The sequence below is a fragment of the Exophiala oligosperma genome (assembly GCF_000835515.1).
Source record: "Exophiala oligosperma strain CBS 72588 unplaced genomic scaffold supercont1.4, whole genome shotgun sequence".
In the NCBI taxonomy this organism is placed as follows: domain Eukaryota; kingdom Fungi; phylum Ascomycota; class Eurotiomycetes; order Chaetothyriales; family Herpotrichiellaceae; genus Exophiala; species Exophiala oligosperma.
In genome coordinates, this window is record NW_015622821.1 from 2,605,422 (window position 1) to 2,633,285 (window position 27,864).

At 51.5% G+C, this 27,864-nt stretch overlaps 12 protein-coding genes across 12 annotated transcripts; 7 read left to right on the top strand and 5 right to left on the bottom strand.

The window, feature by feature from the left end:
- Positions 1-665: 665 nt before the first annotated feature.
- PV06_05029 (uncharacterized protein) lies at positions 666-3,785 on the top strand. Its single transcript, XM_016405995.1, has 3 exons — positions 666-1,059; positions 1,140-1,965; positions 2,021-3,785. Exons 2-3 carry the CDS (start codon positions 1,381-1,383, stop codon positions 2,762-2,764), a joined length of 1,329 nt encoding a protein of 442 aa, XP_016264201.1. The 5' UTR covers positions 666-1,059; positions 1,140-1,380; the 3' UTR covers positions 2,765-3,785.
- A 3-nt stretch (positions 3,786-3,788) lies between these two features.
- Positions 3,789-6,527, bottom strand: PV06_05030 (uncharacterized protein). Its single transcript, XM_016405996.1, has one exon. The coding sequence runs from the start codon at positions 6,520-6,522 to the stop codon at positions 3,985-3,987; it is 2,538 nt and encodes an 845-aa protein (XP_016264202.1). The 5' UTR covers positions 6,523-6,527; the 3' UTR covers positions 3,789-3,984.
- Positions 6,528-6,929: 402 nt separating this feature from the next.
- PV06_05031 (uncharacterized protein) lies at positions 6,930-8,021 on the top strand. The gene is made up of 3 exons (XM_016405997.1): positions 6,930-7,164; positions 7,213-7,256; positions 7,309-8,021. Exons 1-3 carry the CDS (start codon positions 7,102-7,104, stop codon positions 7,838-7,840), a joined length of 639 nt encoding a protein of 212 aa, XP_016264203.1. The 5' UTR covers positions 6,930-7,101; the 3' UTR covers positions 7,841-8,021.
- A 148-nt stretch (positions 8,022-8,169) lies between these two features.
- Positions 8,170-9,828, top strand: PV06_05032 (uncharacterized protein). The gene is made up of 2 exons (XM_016405998.1): positions 8,170-8,521; positions 8,575-9,828. The coding sequence occupies exons 1-2, from the start codon at positions 8,295-8,297 to the stop codon at positions 9,323-9,325; spliced, it is 978 nt and encodes a 325-aa protein (XP_016264204.1). The 5' UTR covers positions 8,170-8,294; the 3' UTR covers positions 9,326-9,828.
- Positions 9,829-10,691: 863 nt separating this feature from the next.
- PV06_05033 (uncharacterized protein) lies at positions 10,692-12,797 on the top strand (the record flags this gene model as incomplete). Its single annotated transcript, XM_016405999.1, has 4 exons — positions 10,692-10,790; positions 10,901-11,558; positions 11,652-11,837; positions 12,011-12,797. The coding sequence occupies 4 exons, from the start codon at positions 10,692-10,694 to the stop codon at positions 12,637-12,639; spliced, it is 1,572 nt and encodes a 523-aa protein (XP_016264205.1). The 3' UTR covers positions 12,640-12,797.
- Positions 12,681-14,839, bottom strand: PV06_05034 (uncharacterized protein). The gene is made up of 2 exons (XM_016406000.1): positions 14,208-14,839; positions 12,681-14,092 (listed from the first exon to the last, which is right to left on the bottom strand). Exons 1-2 carry the CDS (start codon positions 14,487-14,489, stop codon positions 13,070-13,072), a joined length of 1,305 nt encoding a protein of 434 aa, XP_016264206.1. The 5' UTR covers positions 14,490-14,839; the 3' UTR covers positions 12,681-13,069.
- A 499-nt stretch (positions 14,840-15,338) lies between these two features.
- PV06_05035 (uncharacterized protein) lies at positions 15,339-17,198 on the bottom strand (the record flags this gene model as incomplete). The annotated part of the gene is made up of 1 exon (XM_016406001.1): positions 15,339-17,198. The coding sequence occupies one exon, from the start codon at positions 17,196-17,198 to the stop codon at positions 15,339-15,341; it is 1,860 nt and encodes a 619-aa protein (XP_016264207.1).
- Positions 17,199-18,049: 851 nt separating this feature from the next.
- On the top strand, positions 18,050-19,388 carry PV06_05036 (uncharacterized protein; the record flags this gene model as incomplete). The annotated part of the gene is made up of 2 exons (XM_016406002.1): positions 18,050-18,186; positions 18,239-19,388. Exons 1-2 carry the CDS (start codon positions 18,182-18,184, stop codon positions 19,386-19,388), a joined length of 1,155 nt encoding a protein of 384 aa, XP_016264208.1. The 5' UTR covers positions 18,050-18,181.
- A 298-nt stretch (positions 19,389-19,686) lies between these two features.
- Positions 19,687-20,910, top strand: PV06_05037 (uncharacterized protein). Its single transcript, XM_016406003.1, has 2 exons — positions 19,687-19,818; positions 19,922-20,910. Exons 1-2 carry the CDS (start codon positions 19,770-19,772, stop codon positions 20,623-20,625), a joined length of 753 nt encoding a protein of 250 aa, XP_016264209.1. The 5' UTR covers positions 19,687-19,769; the 3' UTR covers positions 20,626-20,910.
- On the bottom strand, positions 20,889-22,062 carry PV06_05038 (uncharacterized protein; the record flags this gene model as incomplete). The annotated part of the gene is made up of 1 exon (XM_016406004.1): positions 20,889-22,062. Exon 1 carries the CDS (start codon positions 22,038-22,040, stop codon positions 20,889-20,891), a length of 1,152 nt encoding a protein of 383 aa, XP_016264210.1. The 5' UTR covers positions 22,041-22,062.
- Positions 22,063-22,314: 252 nt separating this feature from the next.
- On the top strand, positions 22,315-23,855 carry PV06_05039 (uncharacterized protein). The gene has a single exon (XM_016406005.1). The coding sequence runs from the start codon at positions 22,651-22,653 to the stop codon at positions 23,782-23,784; it is 1,134 nt and encodes a 377-aa protein (XP_016264211.1). The 5' UTR covers positions 22,315-22,650; the 3' UTR covers positions 23,785-23,855.
- Positions 23,856-24,245: 390 nt separating this feature from the next.
- PV06_05040 (uncharacterized protein) lies at positions 24,246-27,574 on the bottom strand (the record flags this gene model as incomplete). Its single annotated transcript, XM_016406006.1, has 13 exons — positions 24,246-24,796; positions 24,899-25,187; positions 25,354-25,417; positions 25,493-25,540; positions 25,592-25,703; positions 25,772-25,810; positions 25,872-26,043; positions 26,099-26,226; positions 26,278-26,390; positions 26,446-26,584; positions 26,635-26,648; positions 26,705-26,999; positions 27,049-27,574. 13 exons carry the CDS (start codon positions 27,572-27,574, stop codon positions 24,246-24,248), a joined length of 2,490 nt encoding a protein of 829 aa, XP_016264212.1.
- Between the last annotated feature and the right edge of the window lie 290 nt (positions 27,575-27,864).

Below are 27,864 nucleotides of genomic sequence, written 5' to 3' on the forward strand. Positions count from 1 at the left end.
GGCGGACATCGAGCCTTGGGGGGCCGACAAGCACATGTCCAATGAGCCACTTGACGTGCGTGATACCGGGGTTGAAGACAGACATGACCCGCGTTGCAGAAAATGGCGATCCATATGGGTCCGTGATGGGCAAAGCTTATGCCCTGGTTGTTGTTGCTCATGTCTTAGCAGGCTGTGCTCCGTGGCTCTTCTCAACTCGGGAACCTCATCACCCTTGGGTGAGAGTACTCGCCCTCGTAGAACTCAAAAAGACTAGGGAGGGTCCAGGGGGTGGTATGGCTGGCTTGCCGAGACATGACTCTCTGGTGCTACCGAGGCCACCATGCACTCCATCCGCTCGCCAGGAAGATGGCGAAGGCTCATCCGCACCAGGCTGGCGACTCGCTTAGTGCGGCGGATAGTACCTTAGGCTCGACGGCGGGCTGTTTCTAGCATGTCGCAATTGGCAGCGGGAGACTTGGGCTATGGCGTCCGTCAGAAGCAAGGACTAATGCAAGTCCTCAGCGCGTTCATGGATCCCTGGACTATTGCATACAGGCCGATGTGGATCTGCCGACGGAACTATTGGAGCAGTGTTCGGCCTTTCAATAGAGCAGATCGTCAGTCCTTCCATCATCAAGATGAGGAAATTTGGCCTGCACCTGGCGGGCAACTTGTGCATGATGGAACGAACGCCCTGGATGGAGAGGAGCTTGGCTTCTGATCTCTCGTGTCGTCCTCGAAGGAGAAGGCCTGTTCTAGTTCCAGCTTTGTTATGACATCGTGCGTCCCTCCATGTTTTACTTCAGCTTCAGCTTCCTCGAGTCTTCGCTCCTCGCCCTTTGACGACGACGACAACATCGTCACCACGCTCTTTCCTCAAACAGACGTACTCATTTCTTGTGTGTCGCTGTTGCCTCTCGCTTTGACCAGTTTGCTTCTTCGTCCCAAGTCGATCCCTTCAGCCCGCGCGTTGTTTGTACCCGGTCCCGCATCCTGTGAGTCCTATATCACTCTGTTTGGTCAATATTGGTTGTGGACGAAATTTGGGGCCACGGCAGGAATCTTGTCCTTGTCCAGGTATGCTGCAATATGTTGTACCTCGCCTCTAATCCTGTCCATTGGGCTCGGACTCAAGTCACTGACAATCAATCCCCAAGCGCTGGCACGGACATCTAAATAGGCGTCGGAAGTACCTGTCGCTACATGGTCGAAGCGTCCTCCTTGCGCGTTCCCAGTGTTTGTGCATACCAAACAACGTCTGAGCACGCTCTTTTGCGACTGTCGACTTCACTTTTCGGCTTGAATTTGGCCTGGAATTCTGAACATTTTCTTCGCAGGCATTAATTACCGTCTATGTCACCTTGAGCCGGAGGAAGAAGAGTCTCTCTGGAAAACCTGATGCAGCATTCACGTCCGCCTCAGTTTCCTCTCTGTTTGTCCTTCAAGAAGCACAGGTGTAGCATAGACGCCTCGCGCCATACGATAGACCTCATACTGCCGAAACCAATCGCCGCGCCCGTCTGGGCTTCTCTTCCTACACCTCCCATGTCCGGGTCTCCCCCGCCGGAGCCGCCGAATGAACCACCACAGATTGCTGGCCGACGACGGAAGCGATCCCATACTCCCCCAACGGCAAGCGCCGCTACCGTTGCGCCGTCGCCAGCGACGCCTGTCGAACAGACCGCTCCCAGACTAGGCGCGCAGACCAGAACAGGCGAGACTATAGCAGAACTCCCAGTTCAGCTGGGGACTTACGTAGCGAGTTATCCGATTCCAGCCTCATATGCAGCCGGTTCAAGTTTCGCCACGTCCGCAACGTCCAGCCTGAGCGAGTCTTCTCGATATCTCCTCAGTCCAGTGTCGCCACGCGCCGCTCGGAAACCGAAAGCGCATGTGGCTTCAGCGTGTGTGAATTGCAAGAAGAAGCATTTGAGATGTGACAACAATCGACCGTGCCGAAGATGCGTGCAAAGCGGTAAAGAGGTAGGCTTTCTTGATGACCAGGTTTGTCTATGAAATACAAGGCTAATTTCAGCAGGCGTCTTGTCACGATGTCGAGCACAAGAAGAGAGGGCGGCCACCGTTGAAGCCAGAAGATCCTTCGACGAGGCGCACCTTCGAAAGTGCCATCACTCCAATGGGCTCTCATATGGGAGGACCACCCAGGCCATTGACAGGCCCAGACATATCATCTTTCGGACAGCCTCCAGGTCCTATAAGCCGATATCCTCCACTGCGACCCCAGGATCCATCGAGAGGGCCTCCGATGAGAGGATCGTTTCAACCCATGTATGCGCAGCCTTCTGTGTCCTTTAGCCCTGCGACAGCAGCGGGAACTTTTGCTTCTCCTACTAGACCTTATTCGCAATCTGGACCAGGACGCATCCAAGGCCAATTGCCGTCATCGTATGCATCACCTCACTCTGAATCCCCTCACCAGCAGATTGCACCATATGGTGGTTACAACTATCCTCCTATGGCCTCACAATACGGAGCATCTGGTCAGGCCACATATTCCAATCCTATCTTTCCACGTCCGGCCATGCATGGGTCAATGTCTGGTGAACCAATGCCGCCTTTTGGTGGTCCGTCTAGTCTTCAGCTCCCGCCGATACGTCCCACAACGTTGGGACCGATTGATCCTGCCATAACACAGGCGGCTCAGTCGACACATCAAGCATCTCAGCATTCTGAAGGAGCTCAGGACGATGGAACCCAAGAGCCCGATCCAAAACGGCCGAAGATGGACATCCAAGGGATTCTAGGTCCCAAGCAGGACTGAATATTTTTGTCGCCGATGGAAAACAACAGGCCTTGTTTTCATCTGCTGTTTTTCAAACCACTTCCATGGTGGCACCCACGAATATTTTACCTTTTTATTTCTTTCTTGATGATAACGAATGCTCCCAAAGAACGGCCTCTCACAATCAATCATATTATGTTTTTACGTGTACAACACATTTCACGGATCTGCGCTGGTCGCAGATTCACATATCGAAGAGAACGGCAGTCTACCTCAAGCCGATTACAGGAAATGTTTGGGGTTGACTTTTTTCCTCTTCTTTCACAACAGAAAAAGAGAAACAAGAAACGACACACCAGGCGCCAGGCACCAAATACTTACCTGCTAAAGGTCAATCTTTCAATTCACGAATACTATTTTACGGGCATGGACAGTAACCTAGCTTTAATTGACGAAATGGGAAAAGCTTACGATCTTTTTGTCTACGGCCTGTATTTATAACATGGACTCTTCGCCTTGCTTGGCTGAAAACGACGGACGAGTGCCATGTACGTACTCGATAATGAACTTGTACTGGCTGGGGAAATGAAACTCGATCACTGGAACTCAGCTACCTGTTTCTTTATCTCCATGAGTTTTTCTCCTTTTTAAAGAAAAGCAATCAAAGCTTTGATGATAGGCGCTATGTGTGGTTTGCCTTTGGGTGGGCTGGACAAACACCAGGAACGAAAAGCCAGCGCCGTGATTTTTTGCAGAATACACATCCGGAGACCTCCCCAGCCAAAAGAGAAAGGACGGTACGAGTATGCATTTGACGATTCTGAAATAGGTTGATGATGATGCACGGCAGAGTTTGTCTTACTTTGTTAAACAAATTAAATAGTATTCCGTATAAGGAATGGGAGGGGGATTTTGATATAACATACAGAGTATGCGAACATGGTGCTCGATAACGTAATAGAAAAAGCAGTCTCAAATCAAAAGCCAAGAGACAAGATACGGATCTGAGATCTCTTATATACACACAGAGAGACAGACAAACAAACGAACACTATTTGAGAACCAATATGTAGAGTCTGATGGTGTTACCTTGATACCTTGATACCCTAACCCAAGGTAGAGTCTATTTTTATCCCTATCCACCTTACCTACCTAGATACCTAGCTGGGCAGGTAGGTAGGTTGATACCAAAAGCCAGGAGTCAAATCTCCTACCAAATTTTTACTCTTCACTGTACGTACCCTCTGTTCTCTTTCACCTTACCCTTTTGTCGCCAAAAGACCAGAAGCCAAAGCTTCAAGATCCTCAAGGGTCTCGGGTTGTTCGACGTCGGGAGCAGCGGCTCTGCGGTTCTTGGTGCGCTTCCCTAGACGTTCACCCTCTTCCGAATCAGAAGCATCTTCAAACCACTTCTTCGGTCGTCGGCGAGGTTCAGGCTCGTCCAGGCCCTCCTCTTCTTCGTACGGCACAAGTTGAACACCTTCTCGATCATCATCGTCATCGTCGCTACCGTTCTCCTGTTGCGTACGTTCCTGTTCCCGCAATTCCCGTGCCCTCTGTTTTCTTTGTTCCTTCTTCTCCCGCTTCTTTTGTCGAGCAATCTCCTTGTCGACCTCGTCCATCTCCCTTGCTCTTTCTCGCTCGCGTTCCAAAAACTCTTGTTTTTCGCGTCGGGCCTCGTCGAGCCCAAAGGTGCTCTCGTCGCGGTAGGCCTTGCGGTCTTTTGGCGTGTCCGAGTCGCTGTCGAACGTCAGGTGGGCGCCGTGGCCTTTGTACTTGAGCAGCTTCTTGCGGGACGAGAGTAGTTTTTCGCGCCGGTGGGAGTCGATGATCAAAGGGTCGGCCTTGTCGGACAACTTGAGTGTTCGAATCTCCTTTTTGGCCGGCGCAGCAGCATTGGAGTGTGTGCCATCACCCATCAGAGGAGTTTCGGAGTCGGAGTCGGAGTCGGGTACAGACACAGACGGAGAATTCTGATCTAGAGCTTCATCGCCGGCTACGAAACGTCGTTTGACGGAAAGGAAGTCGGCTTCATCGTCGTCATCTCCGTCATCATTGGCCTGTCGGGAGGACGAATTACGGTCCGGATCTTCATCGTCGTCTTCGATGAGTTTTGTGTAATGCGCAGCGAGTACGTCTTGGTTTTGACGTTCAAACATTCGGTCGTACTTTGTTCGAACGGCCTTTTGCTTCTGCTTGGGCTTGTTGTCGCCCTCGTCTTCGTCGCCACTCGTGTCGCTGCCCTCAAGGGCCGCCAGGAGTTGTCGTGGCATGTTTTTCCTGGCTTTTGCGTCTTCACCTTTGACGAATTTGACTCGTGGTGCACCTGGCAGACCAAGACTTGCGGCAAAGCCTTCCAAGTCGAGCTTCTTGAGGCTGAATGTATCTTTGTCCTTTTGGACGTTCACGCTGCGGACGTAACTGACGAACGCCTTTTGACCCAAGTATTTCAACTCTGGATCTTTGAAGCACATGTTTTGCAGCTGGTTCCGGATGGAGTTTTGCATCTTCTTCACCCGCACATTGATATTTTCCACAATGACCTTCTTCTTCGCCAGTGCGGCGAGCATTCCTTCCTCTTCACTAGGATCGACAAAGAGCACGGCACGACCATCACGTTCGAATCTCGCCGTTCGACCCACACGGTGAATGTAAGTGTCCGCATCCTCTGGGCAGTCTACTTGAACCACCCAGTCGACCGAAGGGAAGTCGAGACCTCGTGCGGCGACGTCAGTGGAGAACAAGCACGCAAATTTGCTATTCGAGTATTTTCTCGTTATGTCCAGACGAGCGGTCTGTTTCTGGCGGCCGTGTAGGTGCATCAATGGGAGACCGGGCTGGAGATGTCGGAATGATTCATAGACGAATCGAACTTGTTTGCCGGAGCTTAGGAAAACAAGAATCTTCTTTTTGGTGTTTGCGCGGATGAAAGACCATAACGTGTCGAGTTTGTCGGGCAAAGGCGTCACAACGTAGTTCTGCTGCAGACCTGATGGAGTAGCGCTTTCAGCTGTTTCGTGGACGGAGACAAACTCCGGCTCTCTCAGGGAAAGTCGAGCAAGGTCAGACACCTTCTTGGTTTGAGTTGCGCTGAACATGAGAGTCTGCCGTTCAGGTGGCAGATGTTCCAGAAGAGCATCGATGGTGCTCTGAAAACCCATGTCCATTATTCGATCCGCCTCGTCAAGCACGAGAAGTTGTAGGTTCCCAATATCCAACTCAGCCGTTTGGTCCATATGTTGAAGCATCCGACCGGGTGTAGCGACCAAAATGTTCATTCGTGCCAGTCTTTCTCGCTCTTCTTGTAGACTTTTGCCTCCAATGACTAGACCCGCGGAAAATGTATGGTTGCGACCGATCTTGCGAAGAACCTCGAAAATTTGGATAGCGAGTTCGCGGGTTGGGGACAGGATCAGGGCACCCAAGCCATCGTACTCGGTCCATCTCTTGCGATACAGATTCTCAAGCACGGGGACGAGAAATGCTAAGGTCTTGCCCGAGCCTGTCTTTGCAGCACCTAGGATATCAAGACCTTGTAAAGCGAGAGGTATGGTCCGGCCCTGTATGGTGGTAAGAGTTTTGAAATGGGAGGAGGAAAGGCCATCCTGCGTGGCTTGTGAGAGTGGAAGGTCAATGAAGTTGTCGGGTGGTGCCGCAGACCTGGGATCGAGGTCGGTGACTCGTTGGCTGAGTGTTTCGATATCCTCCTCCTGTCTTTTTCGTTTGAGTTGGCGAGGCCTTTGATACTCTTTTCTGGGGCCAGACTCCCTTCTTTTCCGTTTGCCCAGTGGCGCCATTGTCGTTGTCGACTTCGGAAGTCGAAACTCGGCGCAGGAAATTTTGGGAAAATTGTTCCTATTATCGGGAGATCCTCGGAAAGTAATTATTGCGGGGGGTCGAGGAACGTAAATCAGTCGCAAGGCTACGAGGCTTGTGCACGCCTTCACGAGTACTTCTTTATCGGGATCTATGGACTTGCCATACCTAGATACTTCACTGGAGATGCTGTGACAAGTTACGTATCACGGATATAGAAATATCAGCATGGGTGTCAGGTCACTGGGGGGTGAACAAGGACAAGGCTGAGCAAAAGTACCCCAAGTCAAGTTCGGCTTACCTGCCCCAAGAGTCACTATCTAAACTCCCTCTTGTTCGCCGCTGGTGCCGGCCGGTCACAAGCGCAGTCTCGATTTCAGCCTCGTTACTTCAATCTTGACTTGACCCTTCGACTAGTAGACTCTACTACTCTTTTTGCACGTGCGTGAAAGGTCTCCGTTATACCCTTTGCGAAAGCATACCTCTTCTCTCAACAACACAGCCACTAAAAGGCCCAACACCTGGCTCGTCATTGGTAAGGAACCAACCGTCAGCCCACCATGGCTAATGATGAATCCGATGCTCTTGATGTGCTTGAAAAGGAAGCCAAAGAATATGATAAGGTATGTTGAATTCTGATGCTGATAGACACCGGCTAACCGCCGTTATAGGATGCTGAGATAGACCGTATTCTGAAAGCATTTAGACTTGATGCGTAAGTTGACTACTGCAATTGTTGTGACTCTCTTCTTACTGACTTCTCTCAGCTACGCAGTTCTCGATCTTCAACCCGGTGTACCTGAGTCAGACATCAAGATCGTTTATCGAAAGAAGTCTCTACTAATTCACCCCGACAAAACCAAAAACCCACTAGCACCAGAGGCATTTGACCGACTGAAGAAAGCGCAGACCGCCCTGGTTGACGAAAAGGAGCGGCAACATCTTGACGAATGCATTGCGGATGCGAGAGAGTTGCTGATTCGACAACACAAATACACTGTTGATTCCGAAGAATTGAAGACGGAAGAGTTCAAGCAGGAATGGAGAAAGAAGACGGTGGAAGTGCTGGTCGATGCTGAGGCACGGCGAAGGAGACAGATGAAAGCCCGGATGCAAGAAGAGGGACGAGAGAAGGCCAAAGAAGACGCCGAGATCGAAGAGAGGAAGCGGAAGCGTGATCACGAGAAGAACTGGGAGGAGACGAGAGAGCAGCGGATAGGCAGTTGGAGAGATTTTCAGAAGGGCGTCAAGAAGTCAGAAGACCAGAAGAAGAAAAAAAAGATGAAGGTCTTGGGGTGATGGGTGAGTGTCGAGGGATCGCTACTTGAGAGGGACTTGTAATTGTACGATAGACATGAGGCCTGCGATTTGAGGAATATGTCGACGATAATTGGTGTGTTGACTTGACTCATACGAGCACCAATGCAGCCATTACCGTATCCTGTATGGAAGAAAATGAGTATACGAACATCAAGCTGTATATATGTATTCGCTCGGTCGAGATCGGATCCTCGGCCTCTTGACTACTCCGTACAGTACTCGTGCCTAGGTACTCCGTACAGGACTTCTTACATATGAGGGTATCGTTCCCCACACCTCATTCTGCCTCTTATTCCTTCTCCGACTTTCTCTTGGATTACAGAACTAGAAGAACTTAACTGCGATTGAGGATCTTCGTGCCATGGTGGTACTTTAATTCTGTCGTTTTCTATCGCTCTCTCATACTTCCTTTTTCTCCCATGTTGAATTAATCATGAGCAATGCATCGCTGCCGCCCAATGCCCCCATGATGAACGGTTCCCTCACCTCTAGCCATGGAGAAGCCGATGCCTCGTCGAGTCTAGAACACATTTGCGCACGGCTTCATTCTCAAGTCGATTCATTTCTCGCTGCACCTCCCTCTGACGATGTTACAAAACGCACACAAGAGCAGACAAAGATTACACTGGGCGTGATAGAAAAAGCCCTGGAAGACTATGAGTTAGCTTACCCCGCCGTCTGGGTATGCGCAGACTGCTGACATGCTGCTACAGTAGATTTGAATCGTTGTCACTTTCCTACAATGGAGGAAAAGACTGTTTGGTGCTTTTAATACTATACCTCGCCGTCCTTCACAGGCACTTTACACGTCTGAAGAGCAAAAGTTCACCGTCAATCAGCTTTCCTACCTCTATCCCATCTATATACGCCAAACCTCCCGATCCATTCCCCGCCGTATCCGATTTCGTTGAATACTCCTCCCGCTTGTATCACCTTGATCTAACGCACATATCGACAAATCCCGGTCCATCCAAGAAAGAGCGCTCTCACTCGAACCCGACCATCACGAAGTCTTTTCCACGAGTTCAGCGGGACAGCAGCACGGATATACCACCTGAACCTATAGTGTCATTCCGAGACGCTTTTGCTCTATATCTGTCTTCCCACCCATCGGTGAAGGCCATATTTGTGGGCACGCGTCGAACAGATCCTCATGGGGCGCACCTCACACATTTCGATCCTACCGACCACAATTGGCCGGCGTTTATGCGCATTCACCCGGTAATAGACTGGCATTTATCGGAAATCTGGTGTTTCTTACGCTCGCCACATTTAAAGGACCTAGAATCCGGCGGGCCTCTCAGATATTGTTCCATGTATGACGAGGGGTACACAAGTCTCGGCGGCATCAATGATACGGTCAAGAACCCGAAGTTGAAGAGTCGTGATGGAGATGGTAAGGAGTATTATCGGCCAGCATTTGAAATGACGCAAGACGACGGTGAGAGGCTAGGAAGGGAATGAACGCGGCCAGAACGACGAGAATGGGCAGCGAAGGATAACCATGCCCAGAACTACGCTCGGTATTAAAACAAAGCGGGTTGTCGAAAAAAGATCATTTTTGAGACGCATTGTTGCGGCCAGAGTTCATGGTGGGATCAGTGTTCGGTAAAGAGATTGGAACTGCATCAACTTGAGAGCGACAGTCCGGGGATTTAGCATAGACGGTAGTGGTGGGTATTGTTTGTGGACGAGCAAGGATGGGGTGATCTTGGTGGATGAGCTTGGGTGCCGGGTAGTGTATGAGTGGGATCGACCCGACAACAACGACAGTCATGATATCAAATACAAATATAACATCTCATCCGTCTTCTGGCTCATCTTGTCCAGCCAGAGATATCCGAAATATCTGAGACTTGTGTAACGCAAGCCCTGAACATGTATGATCCCTCGGCGACCTGCCACGTTGTGTCTTCGGTACGTCAACAAGCGTCTGCAGAGGAAGGTCAGCCTTCGAGAGCGATGAATAACACTGTTGAGTCTTCCGATATGCACAAACTGATAAGAATCACTTTATCAGCACCTTTGCCCAGGAAAAGCCAAGCTGATCGAGATGTTTGGCCGAGCGGAAACGCTTGATTCCCGAGTGGTATACGTGCTCTCAGCCTCGCGAGCGGAACCAGCCAAGACCTTGGTACATCTCCACTGATAAGGTCGAAATTCCACTGTCAGTTCACGGAGGCTGCGTTAATCGAGTACCTCGTGCTCATGGCTCCCTTTCTACACGATCCTGACCAGACACAGGAAGGTAAAATGCAGGTGCAAACACCACCACCACGCCGGCTCAAAGGAACGCAGACACGTTCTCGCCAGAGTGATACAGTATCTTGTTCGCCCGGTTCACTCGCTAAGTAGGTTCCCGCTCCCACTGGCATCCCCCCCCTCCCCGACTCCTGTTCGAGATCATTGCTCTGATCTCACTGTTCCGTCGTGTCTTTCCCTCCCCCTTCCCCCGGACTGGTTTACCTCTTTTGGGATGGCAGCATGGCATACTTCGCATGGGGAGGGGTTGTCGTGACGATTGGTTTATCTCTTGGCCTACCGGTTGGCCACGCGAGGTACCGAGATATTCCTATCCCTATGTGATCCGGACCTCTGTGAGAGGGAGAGCCAGAAAGTTCTTCTTAATGAAGTCTCCGTGCATCTGATTTCCTGTTCTGTTTTGTCTACTCTCACCATCTCTTCTCCTCCCTCCGTCTCTCTCTCTTCATATACCATCTGCCCTAGTGACTGTTCCTTTCTAACTGCCCTGATTTCTCCTTCGTTCCCAAGAGGCCCATATCATTTCCCCCCCTCAAAATAGGCAAAGTCGAGACCAAACAAACTCAACATGTCGGAAATCACACCCATCACAGAATGGCCGGATTACAAGGTCGACCCTCAAGGTGGCAACCCCATCACTCAGGACCTCAACGCTCCATACGACAAGGTATGGTGTTTTTTTCTCTCGAGAGGGTTGAAGGGGGATCCATGTCCCGCCTCGATCTCGCTGCGTGAAGCTTACTGACACCCAACTTTGAATCTTTTTGAATCGTACAGGGCGACCTATGTTGGATCCTCGTCTGTACCATCCTCTGTTGGCAAATCACCCCGGCCATCGGTTATCTGTACGCCGGCATGCATCGACGCAAGGCGGCGTTGACCATGATCTTCCAGTCCTTGTTCTGCGCGTCGGCCTGCGGCATCCAATTCTGGATCTACGGGTATTCCCTGTACCAGTCGCACACGACGAACCCCATCCTGGGCGACCTCAGCCTGGCGGGGCTGCACAACGTCCTCGCCGCCCCGTCTCTCGCCAACTCCGACATCCCGGACATCTTGTACGCCTGCTTCGGCTTCACCTTCGTCACGGCGACCGCCATGATCCTGGCCGGTGCCATGCTGGAGCGTGGCCGTCTCTGGCCCAGCATGTTGTTCTTGCTCTGTTGGACCACGTTCGTGTATTACGTCCTGGCGTACTGGGAGTGGAACCCTTCCGGCTGGCTCTACAACCTGGGGGTCTACGACTTTGCCGGCTCCGGCCCCGTGCACATCGCCAGCGGGTTCAGTGCCCTGGCCTGGAGTCTCATGCTGGGACCACGCATCAACGAGCACACTTCCGGGGAGAGGGCCAAGATCATCCATTTCAAACCTCACAATCCGTTCCTCGTCGGGATAGGAACTTGCTTCATCTGGTTTGGCTGGTTCGCTTTCAACGGTGAGTCTCGTTGTATATATTGTGTTTTGTTTTTGATTTGTATTCTCGAAAAAAGGAAACACATGACTAATACAAAGAGGGAAAAAAAAATAGGCGCAAGCACAGCAAACCTATCGCTTCGGTCGGTGTATGTCGTCGTCAATACCAACCTGGCGGCGTGTGGTGGTGGTATCGGTTGGACGTTGCTCGAGTATTGGTATACACGGAAATTTAGTATCATTGGATTTTGTTCAGGTATCATTTCCGGACTTGTCGGAATCACACCTGCAGCTGGTTTTGGTAAGTACAAACATACACATAGAGAGAAAACCACACACCAGAAAGAGAGGAAGAGAGAGAAATCCCCCCCTCCTCCTCCTTTCCCTCCTCCTCCTTTCCCTCCTCCTCCTTTCCCTCCTCCTCCTTTCCTGAACGTCCTTACTGACATGGGTTCTTGTGTGGTTTTTTTACAGTACCGGTCTACGTGGCGGCACTGGTCGGTCTCGTCACCTCGACGGCTTGTTTCTTCACAAACAAGTACAAATATCTCATATCCATCGACGAAGGACTCGACATATTTGCCATCCACGGGGTCGGAGGGTACGTGGGTGATTTGTTGACCGGACTGTTTGCCGCTTCGTTTGTCCCGGCCCTGGACGGCGTCAGCGGTGACGGTTACGCCGGAGGGTGGTGGAACCGACACTGGATCCAGTTGGGTTACCAATTCGCGGGCGCGACGACTTGCGCGGCTTGGAGTTTCGTGGTGAGTTGTATACTACTGTTTGTGATCGACAGGATCCCGGGTTGCAAGTTACGAGTCAAGGAGGAGGATGAAGCCCGAGGTCTCGATTTCAAGTACCTGTCCGACGCTCATTGGGATGACACGGGAAGAGGTAGTATGAGTATGGCCGTGACCGGCCGAGACGAGGCGGTCGTCATCACCGAAGGTGTACCCTTTACAGGTTCGGGACCCGGAAGTGAAGACTCGGGTGAGAACGACGAAAGTGGTGGTGATGATACTCGTCATACTGCCGCCAGAAGAGGCGGAGTAGAGACCACAACGGAGGGGCAGATCACGACAGGACCTATGAAGAGGGAGTGAGAAAGAAAACGGGCTCAAAAACTGATCCGTCCATGACCTGTGTGCTCGACGGTGGTGATTGTTGAAACAATGGTGGTATTGCTGTCCCAATGAGAATATACCTATATACGTACTCTGCACGTCACTCAAGAATTCTTCCGTACCGATACCGATCCAAGAAAAAGAAAGAAAAAAGAGACCCTAGGTAGGGTGCGGTATACAAGTATATATACCTAGGTATATACCACCTGACATGATGTATCAGCAACCATGTTGTTCCACATCCTTCCTCTTTTTCTTACAAACGAAGAAGGATCGTCAATCTTCAACCTCTCTCGTCCCTCCAAGTCTGCCGTTACCAAACGTTTTTGCCATTTGTACAGGTGCTTGCTTTGCAAACAACTACTTGTAAAACTCGTGGAATTTGCAATCCTGTGGGGCAGTATCAAAATCAAATTTCCAAAAACCACTTTGCGCGCTCATAGACATAAAAGCTCGTGGCACCCAGAGGGATGACCTTGATGTACCCGATGGACAGACCCACGAAGAAGCCCCTCCATCCTCGTTCGAGGAAGATCCTCCTCGCGGTCTCCAATATGGACAACCTGTGTCCGTCACCCACCGCGCCACCGACCTGCATTCTCCTCCGAATGACCTCCAACGGGTAAGAGGCCGTCTGGGACACCAGCCCGGCCATGGCGCCCGAGGTCAATTCCGCGGGCGCGGTCAGCTGGCTGCGCTGGTAGGCCCTGGGACGGCCTCCCGAGGCCCCGTCTGGAGGGACGGGGGCCAACGACGTCGACCGTATCACCGTGTACGGAGCCAAGGTCGGGTGCCGGAACAAGTCGCCAATGGTGTCGTGGGTCAGGAACGACACGCCCGCATAGGGGAGCATCCCGAGCATCGTCGGGGAGAAGCCACGGTAGAAATTGACCAGTCCAGATTTCGGGGCCGCCCGCTGGGCGAGAGTGGCCGCGGCCGCGGCGACCGGACCACCACCACCACCACCGTGATGGGGATGTTTGCTGCCGTGTCCTCCGGCCAGCGACTGCGGCTGGGGTGGTTGCTCGTGGTATATCTGTTGACATATCCGCGACAAGGAGGACCGCGAGTCTCGTTTCGTTTCAAAGGCGAGTCGCACGCGCACGACTTCGAGGGGGTAGGTGAAGAAGACCGAGGTGATGCCGGCCAGAGACCCCGACAGGAACCGACGGACCGGTGTCTCTTGATTCTTGTTGTGGATGAGAACGGCCCGTATTTGTTCGTAGGCCAGGAATTTGATACCCGCGTAAGGGAAGATTCGCAACAGAGTGGCCGAGTGACCACGATACAGGCCGCGGAGACCTTCTGAGTGATTGATGTGCCGCATCGCTACAAACACACCGGTCCAGCTTCCTGTGTATTTCGCAAATTGTGGGTTCGACGCTTGGAACAAGATCTTGACTCGGTCGAGGGGTCCGACGACAGTTTTGGCCTTGGAGTGAGGGTTTCGTTAGCCCGCAATTCGCAATTCGCCTTGCGCATTTGCAATGGCATTCGACACGACAGAAAACAAAGACGGGCCGAGGCTATGATAAAGTTGTACTCACTGCACATCCTGCCAGACCACCTGCGAAACCACTGCGCAAGACATAATCTAAACTCCTCTTGTCCAGGTACTTGGGCTCGCCGGGAGCGCGACCGTCATCCTTTCGTGTCACCGCCGCGGGTGTGTTTCTTGAGAATGTGTGTGGTGTTGAAGACGTCGACGAAGAGGATGTTTGGGATAATGGTGGTTCCTCGAGCAATCTCGAGGGACCTCGGCTTTCCATCTCGGATGGTCGTGTGGGTTGTAATGTCGTTGCTGCATGGCCTGAAGCTAGAAGAGGCATTCACTGGCCGTTTGATTCAAAAGAAGCACATCGTGCGGCGGTACGAAAGAAGAACGAGAGGTGAGGGTGTGTGAGGGTGTGTGAGTCTGTCGCTGTCCGGGATACTATAGGTGGGATGTTTTGGGTGAGAGAGAGGTCCAAAGGTGAAAAGTTTCTTGGTGACGTGAGGAATGACGGTCGATGGATGTTGGTGGCTGAGAATCTCGGATAGACAAGACGAGACGAGACCTTACAATGCGAGTCCTAAGTTACAATAACGAGTAACTTGGTTGGTGTGTGTGTGTGTGTGGAGGGATGGAATGAGATGGACTTTACTCTGTATTGTTAGGCCGGTGTTTAGGTGCTGCTGCCGATGCCGAGGAGGGAGTTTTTGTTGCGCATGAATTTCGGAGCCTAAAAGCACGCCCGCACTTCTCGGATCCTACACTGTACAATAGTTATCGCTAAGGGTACTGCCTCCCGGTGCTGTAATCCTGGGAAACAATCGGAAGAGAAGAAGTGCGAGATCGGGGCACTATCTGGGGCATTTCTTCTCCGTGATCACCCCCCTTACACCAATAGCAGGGCATTTAAAGGCAATCTTTTCTCCCATCTCGTGGGATCTTTGGGGGTTCCCCGGTTATTCACGGTCCATCCAGACGAGGTTGTGTTTTGTTCAGATCCAAATTTGGATGTGTGAGGGTATTCGTGTTTCAAGATAAACATTCTAATGTTCATACCGTCCTATGCTATGCTATGCTACGCATATGCTATTGGCTTGTAATGCAATGTTTTATTAAAATACTCCGACTTCAACAACGAATGCAACACGGGGTAGTTGTTTTTGTATGCGTACAATCCACCATATCATCAACGATTTGAATCATGACTTTTTACCTTCTGTAGACTTCCTGGTCCGGCATTGTGACCATTACCCGGTCCTGAACTGATTCGAGGCTCCCGTTCGCTGACGTTCGTCGAGACTCTACTCATGCTTGTCCTCCCAACTCGTCTCGGCGGGGCGGGAGAGCTCCCAGGTGATACAGGCTCAATTTCTGCAATGGGCGAAGGTACGTCTTCGCTCAGGTGTCTGGAATGAGTAGGAAATCGTCTGCTCATATCCACACTTCTCGATCGTCTGCGTGAGGCCAAGTGCGAAAAGGTATCGCTGATTGTACTCGTATGCAGCCACACACTGTCCCTTCGCCGTCGACCTTCTGCCTCCCACCAATGCACAACCCGCTTTGGCTGGGACTGCTCATGTGCTTCCTGTTGTGAGGTATTTGGTGGACTTTGCTTTCGGTGTGTTCGTCGGAAAATCGCTCGACTGCGACGGTGCACGGCAGGAAGCGAAAACCTCGAGTTGGAGGCAATCCTTCTCCAAGGCTTCTCGGTCCAAGAGAAAAGAATGCAGTCGGCTCCGGCTTGGAGCGACAACATGATGACCGACAATATGTTGATCCAGTAAACCGGGTGTTTGACATAGTACTCGTTGTACAATCGGACTTGGAACACAAACGGAAATGTCCATACTATGATGTAGACCAGAGGGTACACAAACATGGATCGTAACTGTTTGCGAATCGCCATCCGGGTCCGTCTTAACGGGTCCAATCGTTCGCTCGAAACTTTCTCTCGTGTGTTCGGTGCAACGTCCGGTCGTGATACGGGGTCTCTGTGTGGGCTTGCACTCCCGACATCTTGAGATGCCTTTCGCGATGGTCTCCCAGAAGGGGCTGCAAACGCCATGTTTGTGTCATCGGACCACGTACTTCCCCACGGGCCCGTCGAAGCAGCCCCGTCATCAGGGAGGTTCAGCAGTGGTTTGGAGGTGATGAAATTCATGTGGTCCCATGGTTGTAGTTGCTCAGAGGATGGCACCAGCTGTTCAACCGGAGGCGTGGGCTGCTGTGACATCCTCCTGGACCAGGTTTTTGATGCCATTCCATCATGTCCATTCTGCTCAATGTCGGCGCTACGGAGAGGTACCGACAATTGTCTCGAATTTACCGGTGACTCGCTCAGAGACTCTGACTTACCGAGTTTGTCAAACCCGCGAAACTTCAGATGCACATAGATATATATCCACAAATACATGGAGATGATGAAGGCAATAATGATGTACCTTGGGACCCAGGAAAGTGCTAGTCTATACCATATCGGACGTTTGGGTAGTGAACAGAAGACGCCTGAAGTAGTGAAAGGTTTGGGGTTTCGAATGAACGCAAGGCATGAGGCGAGAAGTGGCGGTAAGAGCCAAACAGGCCAGACCCAGTGACGGTAGGGGTACAGTCCTCCTTCTCCAACGGCATGGTTTGGTCGCAAGATGTATAACACAGAATGCAAGGCAATGAGGAAGATCGCCATGTCGGCAGCCTCGACGCCGAATGTGAGGAAGAACCCGGTTGCCTGACAGAATTTGGAGCTGCTCGAGATGTTCCCCTTCGCGAAGAGGACGATGGGAAAAGTAAAGTACCACACAGCCTTGAATGAGTCGCTTATGATCAGGTTCATAACTAGGATGTGACGGAAACTTCTGCGCATAATGAGAAACCACCGCAGAGTGACCAAGGCGGCTAGCAAACTGAAGCTGGAGCAGCATACTGCAGCGATGTGGATGGCATGGTTCTGACTCGGTTTCAGAGCGCCTCCGGCTCCGTTGCCGTCACCCGTATAGTCGACGGGTGCATCCCTTGCATTGAGTAGGGCGTCTGACAACGCCTCCAACATGTCGCTGGGCGTCAGGAAGAATAAGGTGTGTCAATGGTGACCTATTGAGATGGCGACCCGCGATACCAGACGCGACATTGTGAACAGATCGAAGCTGTAGCTTTCGTTATTCTAATTGCAACTGTCGAGGCAAAGGTCCATAATTTGTTTGGAAATATGTGTTATTGATATGCCCTTTGGTTTGCGAAACGCGAAGCACCTGATGTACACAGGAAGGGCCTGAATTACGAGCCAAGTCACAAGTGAAGGGAAAAAGGACAGGGATGGAGAATGAAAAAGGTCAATATCAACATCGTGCCGTTAGTGAAATGCACATTCAATTCAAAGTATGTTGTAGCATTTACCGAAGGGGGCGTGCGCCATTCAGTAAGAGGCTGGGCAATGCTCGCTCGTAGGAAGGCGGGCAGACAGCCGCAAAGTAGAAAACCTGTTATTCGAACGAGCAAAGGCCATCGTTTGCATTGGCGCCGAGATCCTCTCAAGGTCTGTGCAAATGGTCCAAGCATGAGGCGCGTTGGTTTACTGTAGATTCATCGAAGTGGGTGAAGGGACATGGACGAAAAGGATCTTAAAAGTGAAAAGGGAAAAGGGAAAAGTGGATTGAGACTGCACTAACCTAAATCGGGTTCCGTGATCGGTCTAAACCAAACCCGGTTAGTTGATCTGATCTATTGTCCTCATCGACAAGAAAAAGTCTTTGGGAACAATATTGATCTGTGCCAGATGGTTACCGCCGCTCCTCGTATCTCTCTCATACAATACTCTTCTTCCTAATGCTTAGATCCGATCCTCTTTTTCTCTTTCGGTCTTTCCACTTTTTCTCTCGCTAGCACGAGTATTGTATTGTACAGGGAAGGCCATCAAAGATCACAGATCTTTAGATCGGATATCCTAGATCCCACGCTACCGCCTAGTTACACTGGCCCTTGCGTTTCGTGGTCCAGATCCCTGACATACCGCAATATGACTTGGATCATATTAGCATGAGGTGCGAATGCCTGCTTAACGCCGATGTCAACACGTCCAATTCTTTACAGCAGTGAAGCTGGAAGCACTTTCCTGATCGATATACCGTCATCCATCCAACATGGCCAGTGTTCATCATTTTCACCGAGAAGCCGTCCTCCTCTCCAAAGCCCATATCCCAACACTGAGCCCAAAGGATCTAAACGCGTCGCTGCTTTGAACGCAGTACCTGTTCACGAGCAAAAGTACCATGCCTCAATCCAAGAACAGATATCTTCCGCTCTAAATGAGATTGATGAACACGTCTCGAACGATGGTCTATCTTGGTACCGACACCGAGGGTCCATGTCAACTCCGCCAGACCGGGAATATCCCGGGCAAGCCACCTTGTCCTTAGCAGAACCTACCTGTTTGATAGCGGTGAGCACAGACCCTATAGTTCCTATCATTTTGTCGAGCACGGAACAGCGCAGCAAGTTTGCTTCCCTCGACGCGTTGCGCCGTGTGGTTGTCCACAATCCTGGCGATGACGCTTCGGTTGTGGAAACAATAGACAACGGAGACTATCTCATCCCGCCTCGATCTACATTCATCTATTCAACCTTGCAGCTGGGACAGCAGGCCTGGTCGGATTGGCAGCATCTGGCGTCCTCGAATTATAGGTTCGATCTGATTCTCATGGATCCGCCGTGGACTAATAGATCGGTCCGGCATGCTGGCCACTATAGAACTGCTGAAGACCAGAGTAGTGATCCATTTGAACAGGCCATCCAAATCGTAGAGACCAGTCTCTCCCCGCAAGGACTCGTCGCCATCTGGATCACGAACAAAGCCTCCATCCGCGCTAATGTGGTCCAGACCTTCGGGTCGATGGGGTTTTATCTGGTGGAGGAATGGATATGGATCAAAGTCACGACACATGGTCAGCCCGTCACCCCCTTGGACGGACTATGGAGAAGACCGTATGAGATCCTCTTGTTGTTTCAAAAGCGGCAGGCGGGTGTGGACGTGAAGACTCGTCGTCGCATTATTGCTGCGGTCCCTGATCTCCATTCGAGGAAACCTTGTCTGAAAGTGTTGCTTGAAGAACTTTTACCCCGACAACCACAGGTTCTTGAACTGTTTGCCAGGAATTTAACGGCTGGTTGGTATTCATGGGGCGATGAAGTCCTCAAATTCCAGCATGAGATGCATTGGATCAGATCAGAGGAGTGTAAAACATGAACCATAGACTTCCACCCCCCGTATCGCCAGTACTGAGATGGTGTCGATGTTGAGTGTGCCTCGTGTATCTGGATCAATGTTATCATCACCTTTGATGTCTACCTTGATTCACATCCCTGGATGAGTTATTACTGTACGAGGAGAATGGCAGCCACCCGCCTGTGGCACTCAAAGCCACCACCGCCACTATTTGATTTAGAGAGACGGAGCCATAGTTGGCAGGTAAACCGACCCTTGACTCCGACCATTGACGCAATTACTCTGCAGCCTCGTCCCGCTCACCACGAGGCTCGATATTTACAAATCCCTCCCCTACTCATTGTCGCACTCTTTCTCACGATCTCGTACCACACTCACAGTCCCACGACCAATCTTTACAGCATGGCCGACGTCGACGTCCCCGCCGGTCGCAAGGCATTTGTGCCTCTAGGTACGGCCCGTTTCCCCCGGGGGTTACATCCACGCGCCTCGTCAACTTTGGCCTGCGACCACGGAGTGTATCATGACTGACATTCTCGGTCCGCTTTGAACAGAAAACAACCCCGAAGTGATGACCCACCTCGTACGACAACTCGGCCTGTCCCCCGCCCTCGAGTTCCACGACGTCTACTCCCTGACCGAGCCCGGCCTTCTGGCCTTCCTGCCCCGGCCCGCCGTGGCCCTGTTGCTCGTTTTCCCCGTGACGTCCAATTACGAAAAGTTTCGAGCGGCCGAAGACTCCTCCAGACCCGAATACGCCGGCTCGGGGCCGGAAGAGGAGGTGGTCTGGTTCAAACAGACGATCCGTAACGCTTGTGGGTTGATCGGGCTCTTGCACGCCGTCACCAACGGCGCGGCCCGTGACCAGATCGCCCCCGGGAGTGACCTGGACACACTCCTCCGACAGGCCATCCCCCTCTCGCCCGTCGACCGAGCGGACCTGCTGTACAACAGCAAGGCACTGGAGAGCGCTCACGCCTCGGCCGCCGCAAAGGGGGACACGTCCGCCCCGGACGCCGAGGAGAACGTGGACCTCCACTTCGTCGCGTTCGTCAAGGACGAAAAGACCGGGGAGTTGTGGGAACTCGACGGGAGGAGAAAGGGTCCCATCAAGCGAGGTCGCCTGGACCCCCAAGACGACGTGCTCAGCGAAAGGGGCCAGGAGCTGGGAGTGCAGGCCTTCTTGAAACGAGAGGAACAAGCCGGGGGTGGAGAGATGCGCTTCAGCGTCGTCATGTTGGGTCCGAGTTTTGCATGAAACAGCATTAAAAAAGAACCGGAAAAACCTACAGTCGATACAGAACTATGAAGGAATGGGTTACAGAGGAATATTTGCATTGCACGGCCCAAAAGATGGCTGGCCGTCCAGACATAGCACCAAAAAGTCACGAATTGATGCGATTTATGAATTAAGAAAATAAAAACACGAAGAGGGAAGGCTTTCTCAAGATCAGGACAACGCTGTATTGTACAAAAACTATCAAAATAGTACGAATGGGCCGTTGGTCGTGGACCATCTTATTAGCTGGCACCTATCGAACCCATGGGTTTCGATTGATCTGTCCCTTCACGCTCTTCAGGTTGTTCAATTTCCTTCTCCATCTTACTGGGTACATCCTCGTCATTCTTGGGATTGTGCTGTGGCTTGTCCTGCTTCGTGGCTTCTTCGTGCACTTCCTTATCCCGTGCGTCATCAGCTTCCTCCTCTTGCTCTCTCTGAATCTCCTCGACCGCGGCATTGGCTCGGTTGGCCTTTCTTGCTCGGCGGGTATTTCGAACATCCCAAAGACCTTCCAGGTCCATCTCTAGTCTCTTCTGCTCGGTGAACATTTGTACCACGATCCGGGGCGAGTTGATTCGACTACCGAACCCGACGTAATCGTCCGGCGGGTTGATATATTCGTCCTCTTCGTCCTCGGCAAACTCGTCCGGCAAGGGTTTGGAGTCGGCTACCGAGCTCTCCGTGACGGTCTGCTCCTCTGGGAGAACAGCCTCGTCTACGGGACCCATGTTCACACAGATCCATCCTGTGGTGATGCCGTCGTCGCTGTCGCGCGTGGCCATTGTGTTGCCCACGCTCTGGGCAAGTTTCATCCTGCGCGCCTTTCTGCGCAGCTTCAGTTTGAGCTCATTGCGGCCCAGAAGTCCGTCGGCAAACGGGCGCAGTTTGTACTCTTTTCGAGCCCAGCGGCAGAAACGGTCTGCGGAAACATTGAGATGCTTGACGCTGCGAGCGGTGCCGATCACCATGATTAGATTGGCGCCCAGCGCGGGCGGAGGATCAATGTGTCGCAGGTCTAACAGGGTGAGATTATCGAGGCCGATCTGGGTGGATAGATGGTCGAGAACAGACGAGAGGATCTGTGGTGGATTATCTGGGAGAGGTGGGATCTCTTGAAGCGCAAGCAGAGGAGATGTAGGCACCGGAGGCTCTGGGTCTTCGACTTCTAGATACCATGGTACATATTCGGACTGGGTTGAATTCGATGAAGGTTCAAGAGACTGGCGGAGAGGGGAGATGTGGCTAAATGTTCTGGAATGAATATAGAGAGGTCGGGATAGTGGTGCGAGAGTGTTGCGGGCTGGGAGGTTTATGCCGGCGAGCGAGGTGAATGCTTCGAGGACAGACCGGCGGCAAGATGTGCAGCGTGAGAGAGAGAGGGTGCGGTGCATCCTGTGTGCAGGAAAGTCCTGTAAATAGGACTTATGCAGGGGAAACGTTGTCTAAGGTAGTGTCTGGACGAAGGAGGGTGAGAATTGTATGCAGCAGACGTACGGAGTATGATCATGAATGCTGGAATCGAGTCCATAATGCTTTCTGGAGAAAAAAGTTCCCAATGCGGGAAAGATGTGCCAAGACATTATACCGCTGCTTTAAAGGCGGCTGAATCTGTAGGCTGAAACTCATTTCATCACCCGCCATCTTCTTCCACTTCATGCATCACATTGCAAGGAAACAGACAAGAAAAAATCAAAGTGAATTATTCCCTCTGCTTCAGCAGTCTCTCATTATGATACTGCATCAAATATTGCCATGAATCTCGCTTCACCTTTGAATTAGTTCGGGCGACGTCACATGCCAGTACATCGTTCATCAAGTCACATGCCCGCTGTCAACCTCACCGAGTATTTATCCAAAGCCTTTTAAGACGTGAAAGATTTCTTCCCTCTGCTTTCAGTATTGAATCTACTTCACGACTTGTCTTTGGTATAACAGTACTCGATACTCTTGCACCTTTCGCGGCGCTATTTTTTTCCATCATTGATACCCTCTCCGCGTAACATGGAGCAAAACGAGGGCACTCCCGCACGGAACGGTGACACGGGCAGCCCACGTGCTGCGAGGTCTTCAATGACTTCGTCTGGATTCCTTGCGGTGAATCCAAGAAGAAGAGACTCCGATCAGGAGATCTCTTCTGAGAGTACCGGGGGACAGTCGCAATTAAAGACGTCCCCTTCTTTGCCCGGGAGTACCAGACCCTTCCCAAATACAACATCTCCTCTGAAAGCATCGGCTTTGCAGGCTCGGTTTGGCCGAATAGAGACGAGAGAAGCTGAACTCGAGCAGAATCTGGAAGAGGCATTGCGGGAAAGAAGGAATCGGGAGGCAGGGATCCTAAGACTTCAGGAAGACCGAAGTGCTGGAATGGGAATTCGCGACCAGCGGCACAGCGATGTCGAAGCTGCTCGCAAGGCTTTCGAGGAAGCTGCCGCATACCTTCAAACGCGAGAGGACCTCCTCGCGGATGCCGAAAACGATGTTGACCGCTCGGACTGTCAGCTGCAGCAAGCTTTGACGCAGCTGGAAAACGTGAAAATGGGTATAGCAGAGATTGAGCAGGAACGAAGAGAGCTGCAACGGGCCAAGGAGCATGTCAGCCGCCAGGCAAACAGATTGAAACTGGTGCGGGAGGACATTGATGCTATTGTAAATCAAGCACAATCTAGCCGACCTTTTCTCGCCAATCTATTCAGTGTCGTCGATGGTACGTCGACGGAGGAAGCGATGAAGGACGTAAAGGCCAAGCTGTTCGATGCGTTCATGGGCGTCGACGAGCATGAGGTCAAGAGGCTGGCGGAGACCATCTTGCTGGAAGGGCAGGAGGATGACGTTGCGGGACCCAGCAGCAGGGAAGTTGAAGAAGCTCCCGAGGAGGAGAACACCGTCCGTGCCGACCAGCATGCTGCAATTGGGCAGCCTCCGTCCTCACGCGATACCACGAGCGCAGAAGGTGATGTTTCTGCCGACCAGAGCAGGATCATTACTTTCAATTACAACCCTGATGACAGAGCCGAACACCGACGGCGCCGCGGGAGTCCTCTCGCCGGCCATCGAGACAGAAGACCTCGTCTCGACGATACCATGCCGCGTGAATCGTCTCGAGCAAGTTCCCGGCAGAGGCGACAGAGGTCGTGACCAGGTTATGAAAATGTGCAGTCATGTTGTGTTTCAAAATTCCCCCCCTCTTTTTTTTCATTTTTTTTCATTTTTCTTCTTTTTTCTTCCTTTTTCTTCTTTTTCTCCTCAACACGAGGAATCAATTCCGAGGAATAGCAGGGAGCAGGACATGGGAAACTCAGAGCACGGCGCAACGTCAATTTCTTTTAGGATACAACATAATTTGAACGCGCAGCTTCCTTGATAGCCTGCCCAGCTGTCGAGATATGTCTCGACATTTGAGACATTTGAGACACTTGAGTAGTGAATGAATTCAAACGACTCGATCAGACTTTCTTTCGTTCAGTCTAACTGACCATGCTTGCCTCTGTTATGTGTCTCATTCTGTGTCTATCCATTCTCATCCTCATTCCATCTCGGAATCAAGTCGAATCCCATCAATGAGCTAGTATCAGTGATCAAATATCAACGATCAACGATCAACGCTCAGTCCCCATGTAATAATCCCCAGTTGCCGTACTGAATCCTTGACCGTATGTCGTGACGCCTTGACTCGAACCACCCGACGCAAGACCACCGGCACCGGCACCGGCACCGGCACCATCGACAAACGAAGGCGTGACACCCCCGGCTGCCGCTGTTGCCGCCGCTGCGGTCGCCGCATCCAACGCACCAGGCGCACCAGGCGCACCCGGATCATCGATTGTATCGCCAGATTCGCTTTCGGTCACGATGCTCTCCTCGTCCGAGTCCGCGGCGGCACGAACCTTCTCCTTAATCCACTCGGTCACGTCGTCCTCGTGCATCTTCATCATGACGTTGAGGACCGAAGCGTCGCTGCGGACCAGCCTGCCGTACTTGCGCGAGGGCGGCTTGTCCTTTTTCCACAGGCTGTGGACCTGCGAGACATAGACAAGACTGTTGTCGCGGTACCAATGGCTCACCCAGTGCGAGGACGGGTTGGCGATGGGTCGGATCGGGTTCGTGGAGATGAAGCCCACGATGCCCAAAAGGGACGGGTAGACGTTTTCTACGAATAAATCAGTTGGCTTGTCCACACAAGATGCGGCCCCTCCCCCTTTTCGAAACGCCGGGGGATGAGGAAGAACCGGAGAGATTCGGGTAAACGTACCATTCTCACTGACAAGCTTGGCCAAAGCGTGGAACGCCGTACCGGCACCCATGAGCACGATACCGCCCGGGAAGTCCCATGGTTCGACATAATTCTCCCACAAGTACTGCGCGAGTTTCTCGCCTTCCTTGCGAGCGACGTCGGTGGTCATGGACGCATACTCGACGTCTGTGTCGTGGTACTCGGGACTGTCTTCGTCGTTGATGGTAATGTGTTGGGATACATTGACGTCTATGACTGCGAAACCGTGATTGACTGCCCACTTGATGTAATGCTGCGCACCATCAACCTTTTTTAAAGTCTGTAAGCTTATATTGAGGCACGCAATGAAGGGGGAAGGTAATGTGAGAGACGGGTGGGTTTTGACATTTGATGTACATGGACGTAGACGTGGAAATATTCCAAAGCATATCCTTGAGGTAAAGAAGGGATGGAGAAACACAGGAAAAACATACGAGCCACGTATCGTGTAGTTGATGCTGTGTGCTGAGACCGTTGTTGTAGGCGAGAAGATCTGGTCTGTTTGAACGATCGCAGTTAGTGATCCCCCTATCACCCAAATGGAACGAGCTAGCCAAGGGGGGAAGAACCCACGCATCATGGAAGATCATGAGAAGACGTTTCTTGGTCTCGTAATTAGGCCTGCTTAATGGGTCAATATCGCTCTAATAGCGAGGCGTAAGTAGATCTCACGTTGCGAGAACCTGTTGATCGAAGGATTTGGAAATGTTGTCACGGAAAATGTGTAGCTGGGTCAACTTGTACTTGTCGTACAGGTGCTGTGCCTGCCACTGACGAATGATGTCTGTGAAGAGGAAGAGATTTGTTAGCAATCAAACTCGAGAGGCTTGGAAGTGTTGGACATGGATTTACCATGCAATCGTTCGCCACCAAATATACCCCCGACGGGGTCTGCGCAGTTTTTCGTCAGTTCGACATGTTTCATGTTCCTTCCGAGTTCATGTGTTTTTACCTTTGGGATAGATGCTTCTCCAGTACTTTGACTGCACGTTTCGAACTTGCGCAATCGTGTCGATCGCATGCTTTGTGGCTCCGGTTGCTTGCAACCTGTCGGGAGGCTCGCCCATCAATACACGTGCTACCGCGAGAGCCGATTTCGATATCGCTTGGAAATTGTAGCCACCCTGCGCAACCGATCAGTTTCCGGCTGCTGGAATGTCAAAGCTAATATGAGCTCACCTCAAGACAAACGGCTATCTTTCCATTAGCCAAAGACATGAGCATGTGAGTCATATGAGCGTAACAAGGAGGTGTGACATAGCAGCCGCCCAGCTCGTCACCAGCAGCAGCGTCGAATCCCGATGCAACTAGACGATCGTCAGCGCATCATCAGTAATGCACAATTTTTCCAGACATACCGATCACAAAATCAGGGTCGAATTCGGTTGCAATGGGCATGACCACGTTCTGAAAGGCGTACATGTAGTCGCCGTCACCCATTCCCTTGGTCGGCCATGGGATGTTGACGTTTCTAGAACCCATTAGTCAAGCCTTGAACCTTGCACTCATTGGTGGCGATGCCTTACTTTCCGAGACCAGGACCCTCGCCGCAATGGTGCATATCGCCTTCATTTCCTGAAGGATAAAATCTGCCGTCCATGTGTACGTGCAGAGAGATGTAGAGGATGTTGGGATCTTGGTAGAACGCCTTCTGGCAACCGTTTCCTGTATGAGTCAGTAAGATAGACATTTATCAAACGCTGTGGAACTCGGACCATGATGGACATCCCTGTTGGCAAGGTTAACGATGAAGGGTCCCTGATACTGCTGAACGAAGTAACATACCAATCCACAATCAAAATCTTTCTGCAGTCCTCACCAAAGTCTCCCTGGCAGACTTTCGAAGCAATACAGACGTTATTGAACAAACAGAAGCCCATTGTCCGATCAACCTCGGCGTGATGACCAGGTGGTCGAATGACAGCAATCGCATTCTTGACTTTTCGCGTCATGACCGCCCTACAAGTCTCAATCGCGGCGCCAGCAGACAACTTGGACGAGAAATATGATAGAGCATTGAAGTATATCGAATCCATGTTCTGTTCATCCGAGAGGTCAATCAGGGTTTCGTCAGACATTTCTACCGGAATAATCAGTATCTCGTAAGCGATCCATGGTCGTAAACCTACCAGCAGTACTCTTGACGAAATCGTAATGCTCCTTGGTATGTATCAGTTGACACTCTTCGCGCGTAGCTTCTCTCGCATCGATTCTGAGTAAAGGCATGTCAACCAAGGGAGGGTATCTCTTGTCGTCAACGAGACCAGCTTCGCACAATTCTTTGTAGATGTAGTAAATGCGCCTAGGATCCTCTGGGTGGACATTTTCGCCGCTTGTTGCCGCTACCTCTGCGTGGTAACGCATGCGCTCATCGTAACAAAGACCCGTAGGAAGTTGCGAAATCGGGAGGCCGCGCGGGATCTGAGAAGTGTTGTCGTCTTCAGACGAGGTGTCGGATATCATGGAGTCATCGTCTTCCTCATCTGAAGTCTCTATTTTCAGACGGTGGTTGATATCCCCAGCCATGTCTGGTGTATCTCGCATTGACGTGTCGCCAGAGATTTGAATTGGCTCCTCAAGTTTAGGTATCGGGTTGGGGAATCTGGGTTGGTCTGAAGGAAGACCTCCATAACCCGCTGGAGATAGATTTGACATGTTGCTTTACAGGCTCTTTGTGAGCACTGTCAAAAGCCTCTGAAGCGCGTGGAAAGAGAACTTGCTAAAAGAAAGCCATGACGGGAAGTTCGCTTCCTGCTTCCCACGGAGACAATGATTGGTGGCTTTGATAGAACAATGGCTGAATTTAAGACCATTAATCTGTGAAACAACAATTGTTTAGAGACAAATAGAGATAACGAGCAAACTTAGAGGTGCCTATTCTCTCAGGTTTGCGCCTAACAGACACGCAATAGCATAGGAAGCATCGCAACATACCTCTCAGTATT

Excerpts from the sequence above, each read along its gene's own strand:
- PV06_05029 (XM_016405995.1), top strand. The coding sequence starts at position 1,381 with ATGCAGCATTCACGTCCGCCTCAGTTTCCTCTCTGTTTGTCCTTCAAG. Across the intron at positions 1,966-2,020 it reads GCGTGCAAAGCGGTAAAGAG|GCGTCTTGTCACGATGTCGA; the intron begins GTAGGCTTTCTT and ends TAATTTCAGCAG.
- PV06_05030 (XM_016405996.1), bottom strand. The coding sequence starts at position 6,522 with ATGGCGCCACTGGGCAAACGGAAAAGAAGGGAGTCTGGCCCCAGAAAA.
- PV06_05031 (XM_016405997.1), top strand. The coding sequence starts at position 7,102 with ATGGCTAATGATGAATCCGATGCTCTTGATGTGCTTGAAAAGGAAGCC. Across the intron at positions 7,165-7,212 it reads AAGCCAAAGAATATGATAAG|GATGCTGAGATAGACCGTAT; the intron begins GTATGTTGAATT and ends CCGCCGTTATAG. Across the intron at positions 7,257-7,308 it reads AAAGCATTTAGACTTGATGC|CTACGCAGTTCTCGATCTTC; the intron begins GTAAGTTGACTA and ends GACTTCTCTCAG.
- PV06_05032 (XM_016405998.1), top strand. The coding sequence starts at position 8,295 with ATGAGCAATGCATCGCTGCCGCCCAATGCCCCCATGATGAACGGTTCC. Across the intron at positions 8,522-8,574 it reads AAAGCCCTGGAAGACTATGA|TAGATTTGAATCGTTGTCAC; the intron begins GTTAGCTTACCC and ends ATGCTGCTACAG.
- PV06_05034 (XM_016406000.1), bottom strand. The coding sequence starts at position 14,489 with ATGCCTCTTCTAGCTTCAGGCCATGCAGCAACGACATTACAACCCACA. Across the intron at positions 14,093-14,207 it reads GTGGTCTGGCAGGATGTGCA|GCCAAAACTGTCGTCGGACC; the intron begins GTGAGTACAACT and ends CCTCACTCCAAG.
- PV06_05037 (XM_016406003.1), top strand. The coding sequence starts at position 19,770 with ATGGCCGACGTCGACGTCCCCGCCGGTCGCAAGGCATTTGTGCCTCTA. Across the intron at positions 19,819-19,921 it reads CAAGGCATTTGTGCCTCTAG|AAAACAACCCCGAAGTGATG; the intron begins GTACGGCCCGTT and ends CGCTTTGAACAG.
- PV06_05039 (XM_016406005.1), top strand. The coding sequence starts at position 22,651 with ATGGAGCAAAACGAGGGCACTCCCGCACGGAACGGTGACACGGGCAGC.